This window comes from Citrus sinensis, chromosome 2, assembly GCF_022201045.2.
Source record: "Citrus sinensis cultivar Valencia sweet orange chromosome 2, DVS_A1.0, whole genome shotgun sequence".
Classification (NCBI taxonomy): domain Eukaryota; kingdom Viridiplantae; phylum Streptophyta; class Magnoliopsida; order Sapindales; family Rutaceae; genus Citrus; species Citrus sinensis.
In genome coordinates, this window is record NC_068557.1 from 3694702 (window position 1) to 3703568 (window position 8867).

The 8867-nt window shown below is 35.6% G+C and overlaps 1 protein-coding gene across 1 annotated transcript; it reads right to left on the reverse strand.

Annotated features, from left to right (window-relative positions):
- Nucleotides 1-1218: 1218 nt before the first annotated feature.
- Nucleotides 1219-5543, reverse strand: LOC102631436 (probable leucine-rich repeat receptor-like protein kinase At1g35710). The gene is made up of 9 exons (XM_052434572.1): nucleotides 5114-5543; nucleotides 4911-4982; nucleotides 4720-4791; nucleotides 4521-4592; nucleotides 4331-4402; nucleotides 4143-4214; nucleotides 3954-4025; nucleotides 1901-3844; nucleotides 1219-1714 (listed from the first exon to the last, which is right to left on the reverse strand). Exons 1-9 carry the CDS (start codon nucleotides 5541-5543, stop codon nucleotides 1329-1331), a joined length of 3192 nt encoding a protein of 1063 aa, XP_052290532.1. The 3' UTR covers nucleotides 1219-1328.
- Nucleotides 5544-8867: the final 3324 nt, after the last annotated feature.

Sequence of the window (8867 nt, forward strand, 5' to 3'; positions counted from 1 at the left end):
TGCTGGAGCAATATGGAAGCATATAGAAGATGGAGTAAGAAAGATTGATTGGTCGTCATAATTAACTTTTTTCAGGGTTTATTCTATATACATGATCAGCTGAACTTGTTCTCTTTAATTTTCATAAACGCATTGACACAAATTTTACTTTTTGATCATTGGATATCCCTGACTTTATGTTCATCGAGTTCTAAGCTAGGGAATGCTGCTGGACTTACTACCTTAATAGCTAGGAAGGTTGTAACAAGGTGGCCACAATGGATTTTAACCATCGATTGCTTTCTTAGGGAAAAGAAAAGAAAGGAAGATCTTAACCTCTCCCCCACCCATTTGTGTTAATTGTCACTACTTATTGCGATTTATTGTATATTTTAAATCACATTTGGTGACGGTTTCCAATTGCACAAGCCTACAGAAATCAAGTTGTACTTCTATTGTTTACAGAATTTTATTTCTGTTTATCATTCATCCTTGGCAATATCATGACAAGCAATGTCGTACTTTTTGCTTTTCATATTCTCAAAGTTGGTCACATCTTTTTATTTCAAATTGAAAGATAATAAATGCACGCTAGTTTTCTTTTAATTAATGAATGGACATTAATTCTCATTGGATAATCAATATATATTTGTTTTAGAGTCCTCGGGTGGACTTAACTTTTGGGGTTTTGGGTCCTCATTTGTTATATTGGTTTGGTTCTTGAGGTAAATAAATCAAGGATTATAATATTGAGCATTCAATTTTCATGTCTGAAACTTCCAATATCCAAATTCACTCATGTAACACAAGTACACTATTTTAAACCAATTAGTTGGTATCACGCTTCAGAAATTTTGTATTTCCAACTTATAAACTCATGCAAGTTTTTGATACCCAAAAGACCATGGTTCGATTTTTTCCTTCTGCCCCCTCCCCACAGTGTTGTCAAATCATCCATAAATTTGCTGCAATGCTCAGCCAGTGCAAAGGTAATTTTATCAATGTAAGTGCTTGAATTGTTGATTGATCTCGATCGCATTCGTCTTCTTCGGACAGCCATTTGCTGTGTCTTACAAATCATGCTGTGTTCACTAATTGAAGCAACTAGGAGTCAGCGTAGATCAGGATAATGACTTGTGTGGCATGGATACACACCTGAGACTTAATTGGTATACTTGTCCCATGTCAAGCTCAATGGAACCCTTTCAAATTTCACTTTAGAATATGTTGTTGGTTTGTTTGTATTTTATTTTATTTTATCTTTCTACATCTAAAGATAAGGATTTAAGTACACAAAATTCAGCCTCACGAAAGTTATACAAAATGCTATCAATGAAATACATTCTAGATTAACAATCACATCGATCAATCAAATACAACCCTTGGTTTATAAGTTCTGATATGGAAATATCTTGAACAGCAGGATTTCCCAATGGTGATTTCCCTGTGAGAAATTCTTGAGATATGCGCTGCATTGTAGGTCGAGACTTGGGTTTTGACTGCAAGCATGCAAATGCGACAATTGAAACAAGAATAATATCCTGAACAACCTTTCGATCAACCGGAGGTGGCAGACGCTGGTCTAAAACATCGATCAACATAATCTTTCCATCAGAAGATGACGATAAAGATGAAAGAAGATCTGCTGGATGACTTCCCATTAATACTTCTAGTGCCACTACTCCAAAGCTATAAACATCACATTTCTCTGTCACGGCCATAGTGTAGGCAAGTTCTACAACAAAATTGAACCCATTGTAAAATTTCTTTGCACAAGTAAATAAAAGTAAGAAAGAAACATTTGATTCTCTGTTTCTGAAAGCTTCTGCACCTTGATATTTAAGAGGCATGTGATCAATTTTTAAATATGTTCAATGCATAAACATGGGTAAGAAGCATGAAAAGAAGAGCTAAAGGTTACCTGGAGCGATATATCCATATGTCCCGAGCACTAGAGTTCTGTTGGAGGAATCTGGATGCAGGAGCCTAGCCAAACCAAAATCAGCAACAAATGCCTCTAGGTTTGAATTAAGTAGAATGTTATTGCTGGATATGTCGCGGTGGACAATTGGTGGCTTGCAGTCATAATGCAAGTAAGACAAAGCATGAGCCATACTCTTTACAATGTTCACTCTCTTAGTCCAATCCAGCTCAACAGCTTCAACGTCATTGCGTAACACACAGAACAAGCTTCCCCGCTCCATGTACTCATAGATCAAAAACATGCACTTGTAATGCAAACAAGAACCATAAAGCTTCACTATATTACGATGCCGTATTTGGGATAGTAGACGAGCTTCAGTTTGAAAACTTTCTAGGAAGGCTAGCTCCTCTGTCTCTGAACGGTGAAGTTTCTTCAAAGCGACTACTCTTCCACTAGACAATTGTGCTCTGTAAACGCTGCCATAACCTCCTGTTCCAATGCAATATTTGATGTGGAAATCCTCTGTCGCTTGAATCATCTCTTCAAATGTAATTCTACCATCATAATTCCATATGGAGAACTCATCAGCGCACTTGGCCATTTCTCGGGTATTAGGATTAAATTTCTCATCCCTTCGTCTGTGGACAAACAAGATTCCAAAAATTAAGGCAAGGAATGCGACCATGGGAAGAATAATTGTAACCAAGGGAGTAATGATCTTTTGGTGTTTTCCTTTGTTGCCTTTAAAATGTTGTGCTTGGGGTGGTGGTGCATTTTCTGAAATAATTGGGTTTCCTACCTCTAGATTGTTTTCTGACCATTTTAATCCGGGCACTCTTAAGACAGATTTGGGGATAACGCCGGAGAGGTTATTCTTGGAAACGTCCACTTCAGAAACGTTTGTAATTTTTCCGAGTTGAGAAGGTATGGTGCCATTTATAAAGTTATGACTTAAATCAAGTTGTCTCAGATGTATAAGGTTGCCGATCTCCGATGGAATGCTTCCGCTTAAACTGTTGTGGCTTAATACCAAGTTCAGTAACTGCGAGCAATTCATGAGTTCTGGAGGAATGGAGCTGTTGAGCTGATTATAACCAAGATTCAAAGAGGTGAGGTTGGTTAAATAACCAATTGTTGGAGGAATGGGTCCAATTAGGTTGTTCCCATTGAGAGACAGAGAAGCAAGATACTTCAGATTTCTAACTTCTCGAGGCAGCAGACCACTCAGTTGGTTTGAAGAAAGATCTAGAGATGTTAAGTTGGTTAAATTTCCTATGGTCGGTGGAATTGGACCATCAAGTCTGTTGTGAGACAAGTCCAACTCATCCAACAAGTTTAAATAACCAATGGTCGAAGGAATAGATCCAGTGAGATTGTTCCTATTCAGAAGCAAACGATCAAGATTCTTCAGATTTCCAACTTCTTTGGACAGTGGACCAACAAGATTGTTGTAAGCCAAGTACAAAATTCTTAACTGATTTAAATGATAAAGTGTCGAAGGAATAGGTCCAGTGAGGCTGTTTCTATTTAGAAGCAGAGTCTTAAGATTCTTCATATTTCCAACTTCTCTAGGCAGTGGACCAACAAGATTGTTGTAAGCCAAGAACAAAACTCTTAACTGATTTAAATGATAAAGTGTTGAAGGAATAGGCCCAGTTAAATTGTTATTATCCAGAAACAGAGAGTCAAGATTCTTCAGATTTCCAACTTCTTGAGGCAGCCGACCACTAAGTTGGTTTAAAGAAAGGTTCAAACTTGTCAAGTTAGTTAAATTACCTATGCTCGATGGAATTAGACCATCCAGTTTGTTACCCTGCAACCTCAGTTCATCAAGATCCTTCAAATTCCCAAATTCTAATGGGATAGAACCATTGAGAATGTTATTAGTCAGATCCAGTTTGAGAAGATTCCTCAAACTCCCGATCTCCGCGGGGATAGTACCTATCGTGTGTATATATATGCATATGATTAATTAACCATAAATGAGCAATATTATCCAGTACCGATAGGAAATTATTGTATATGCAATGAAATTATATATAATGGTTACCTGTAAGACTGTTATAGGACAGGTCAAGCTCCTCGAGTTTTGAAAGAGCACCAATTTCTGATGGTATCCTTCCTAACGAAAAAAAGGAAAAAAAATAATGTGTATGATTAATTAAGGATAAATGAGCAATATTATCCAGTACGGCTAGGAAAATAATGTGTATGCATTGAAATTATATATAATGGTTACCTGTAAGACTGTTATAGGACAGGACAAGCTCCTCGAGTTTCGAAAGAGCACCAATTTCTGATGGTATCATTCCTGAAGACAAAAAGGAAAAAAAAAAATATATATATATATATAATGATAAATGAGCAATATTATCCAGTACGGCTAGGAAAATAATTGTATGCTGTGAAATTATATATAATGGTTACCGGTAAGATGGTTACGAGACAGGTGAAGCACTTGGAGTTTTGAAAGAGCACCAATTTCTGATGGCATCCTTCCTAAAGAAAAAAAGGAAAAAAAATAATGTGTATGATTAATTAATGATAAATGAGCAAATATTATCCAGTACGGCTAGGAAAATAATGTGTATGCATTGAAATTATATATAATGGTTACCTGTAAGATTGTTATAGGACAAGACAAGCTCCTCGAGTTTCGAAAGAGCACCAATTTCTGATGGTATCATACCTGAAGACAAAAAGGAAAAAAAACAATATATATATATATATATGATTAATTAATGATAAATGAGCAATATTATCCAGTACGGCTAGGAAAATAATGTGTATGCATTGAAATTATATATAATGGTTACCTGTAAGACTGTTATAGGACAGGACAAGCTCCTCGAGTTTTGAAAGAGCACCAATTTCTGATGGCATCCTTCCTGAAGAAAAAAAGGAAAAAAAAATAATGTGTATGATTAATTAATGATAAATGAGCAAATATTATCCAGTACGGCTAGGAAAATAATGTGTATGCATTGAAATTATATATAATGGTTACCTGTAAGATTGTTATAGGACAGGACAAGCTCCTCGAGTTTCGAAAGAGCACCAATTTCTGATGGTATCATTCCTGAAGACAAAAGGAAAAAAACAATATATATATATATATATATATATGATTAATTAATGATAAATGAGCAATATTATCCAGTACGGCTAGGAAAATAATGTGTATGCAGTGAAATTATATATAATGGTTACCGGTAAGATGGTTACGAGACAGGTCAAGCACTTGGAGTTTTGAAAGAGCACCAATTTCTGATGGTATCCTTCCGGAAAGAAGAGTGCCCCAAATTCTGAAAGTTACGAGGTTGGGAAAGCAAGTGAAGTTGAGTTGGCTAAGCTCTGCTCCAGTGAAATTATTATCCATCTCTATAGAGCTTATCTCAACTATGCTTCCTGCTGAATTGCAAGTGATTCCCATCCACTTGCAATGATCTGAAGTATAGTTGGCCGTCGCCCGACTGCTATTCCACCAGCCTGAATTAACTAAAGCTTCCCTTTCTAACTTTATGGCTGACGATGCAGCAAATGCTGTTACAACTGCATTATCAGTTATAACAGGAACAATAATACTGCTTATAAAAGTTATAATGACCACCAAGTTTGAAATGGAGGAATCCGGTGCCATTTTTATAAGTTTTTGGTTGACTAGATTCAGCCAGTGCATGCCTGCTTTTATAACCAAACATTAAGTTTGACGGCAACACTCAATCATTTTTAGCCCGGGTTGAGCTTTCTCCCTCATCGTCAAAATTGGCATACGCGTTATCAAACACAAGGGTCAGTTGAGTTAATGTCTTTTTAGGCCACTAATTACTATTTCTAATTAATTTCGCAAATTAAAGGCTACATGTGATTCATATTCTAGCAACTTTCTATTTCTTTCTTTACTTTTTAGTCCGCTTTCCATTCTCCCAATTACTTTTCTATTCCAGTAACTTTACTTTATGTCCACTTTCCTTCACCATCAAAATATTCGATAATGTTGAGAAATATTAAAATTTGTTCTTAATTAACAAAGAATTAAGCCGACTACCATATTTCGCCAAAAGTCAAAGGAAAATTTTCCATTCTCCGGTACAACGTATTCTATAATTTATAGTAATTGTCTATTTTGTTATTTATTTTGAGACCCAAATAAAGTAAATATTTTTTTCTGCGCACAGAAAAAAAATATAAATTACCAGCGTGAGATAGGAGTTCATCAATACTCATATCATTATCATCATCCAAACCTATATTTGCATCATCAATTTATCGATCTAAAAATGAGACTAGTACCTATGTGTTTGATTAAAAAAAATCATTAAAAAATATAACCTTTCAAGCAATACATAATTTTGTTGTGTATTATATACTAAATTAATGATATATTCTAAATAGATGACGTTCACTCTCAGGTTGTATCAGATATCTACATCTAAAATGATGTGGCTTATAATTTAATGAGAAAAATATACACACACTCCAAGATTTGGGGAAATAACGTGCATGAACCTTACCATACAATATAACATTATGATTGCATTTTGGTAGATATTTTGTAATTCATTAATTTTGTTGTCTATTTATATACTATATTAGTGATGAATTCTAAATAGATGAAAGTCACTCTCAAGTAGTGTATGATAATGCTAATGGTTTTTTACACTAAACAATATTTTCAGACCCAAGTCATACACAATGCTAAAACCAAAGTAAATATTTTTTTTTCATTCGTACGGAAAAATATAAATTACCAAGTTTATCAATACTTATATCATTTATCATCATCCGAAGCTATATTTGCATCATCAATTGTCGATCTACAAAAGAGAAATCAAAGATGTTAAAAATATTTCTAATAATAAAATAAAAAATTAAATATAAAGACTAGTACCTAGGTGTTTGAATTAAAAAAAAATCATTAAAAAAAATTACCTTTCAAGTATTATATAATTTTGTTGTATATTATATACTAATACTACGTTAATGATGTATTCTAAATATTGAAGTTCACTCCCAAATGGTGTTTGATATCTACATCTGAATGTGTCTTACATATTTCAAGAGAAAATTCTACCTATATTCTAAGGTTTGAGGGAAATGACACGCATAAACCTTGCCTTGCAGCATAACCTCGTGATTGCATTTTGCTGGATATTTTATAATAAATTAATTTCGTTGTCTATTATATACCATATTAATAGATGAAACTCACTCTCAAGTAGTGTCCAATACGGCGATGTCCATGTGCCTTACAATTTCACTGAAACAAATTTTGGGGAGGTTTTAAGTTCCTTTTTCGTTTATATTTATATTTATGAGAATTAATAATTCTAACCAGCTGTCATTTTAGTTGTGTTTAAAATTGATGTTTCAAAAATCTGGAAAAAATAGATGGAAGAATTTTCAGATGATACCCCCGTCAAAGGGATAATGTAGACTGACACGTTTAAACATTTGAACTCGTCAGTCGCCAATTACTTGAAACCCACGGCCACGTCTATTCGACAATTTGAAAAAAAATTTTCAAAGAATTGGTAATTACAATTTGAAAGCCTTTAAAAGAATTGGGTTAAAATTGGACCATCTTGAGAGTCCAGAAATATTAAATTTTTGGAATCCACAAAAAATTAAATATTTTTGTCATAATGTTGTAGACTTTTGTTCTTCTATCATTTTCACAAATTTATTGAGAAGGCCAAGTACCACCATATTTAATCAAAAGTCATAAAGAATTTTTTTTATATATTTTATTATGCAAAAAGGACTACTGTTCTTAAAAATTTAACCGAGTGATTTTTTAATTATTTTATTTAACTGATTATCCAAGTTCGAATTCTAGATGACTCCGACCCTAAAACCAGATGTGGGCTATTCACATCCCCCATCTGTCCATTGAAAAGGGCAAATTTTGTTTTCAACCAAGCAGCCCCCTTGTGGCTTGTATCGATGTACGTTTAACATTGTCGCTCTAATTTGATCCTAACATGCGCTAATGCAAAACGATATGCAATGGAACTTTGTGAACTTACGGTAACAATTTGTTTAAACTTATGCAGACTACTTAACTAACCAGTCAAATACAGTGTCAAATAAAATTTTAATATTTGGTTAAGAGACCACAAGAGTTCATTGTTGATGCGAGATTCTGGTTACGCCTTCCAACGACCAGGATGTCTGCTCGATCAACCTCACCTCGATCAGGATCTCTCCTCGTACGCTTTCTTCTCTAAGTATCCCTGCGTCCACAGAATCAGGTCAGAGCACGCCGGTTGTTTTCCCGGCGTAAACCCTCCGACGCTCAAGTCAGATATGAAGGTTCTAGGAACGCTTGCCACGGATCTTATGGCTTTTCACTAATCTCAGACCTTCGAGTTCTCTCTTTTCTTAGTTCAAATAGCAAAAAATCTAACCCTTTTACCTTTGTTGGCTACCTTTTTATAGGCTTCCTCTGAGTCCCGATCTTCCGCAGTTTACGCCCGTTATTCTCCCCACCCTCGGATGTGGATGCCCCATTGTCGTCATTGTGGGCAAATGGAGATGGACCTCGTGCCTTGATTCTCGGATAGGAAGGCACATCTTGCCAACTGCCGTTGACCGGGTCTCCTCGCCTCGACCCTTAGCAGAAATGACCTTATGCCTCTAGCAGGAATTCGACCTCGCGAATGGCATATTCGTGGACGAGGAGAATATTCCTGCTCGCAGAACTCCGCCACCAAACACCTGCTCATCACGTCTGGTCTCCTCGATGTATTTCCCTCAAACACCGGTCCCCCAGTTTCTGGTGTTGGGTAATGTAATGGATCAGCAGTAGAAACTTAATAGCTCTTGCTCGCGTGGGACTGGAAAAGGCTGCCAAGAGTCGTGTCGCATTTAATTGCGGATGAGGTGAGGTGGCAGAGATCTACCCCTCCATTTGAATTTCAAACTTACGGTTACAAGGTTCTCGGAATACGCGTCATTAAAT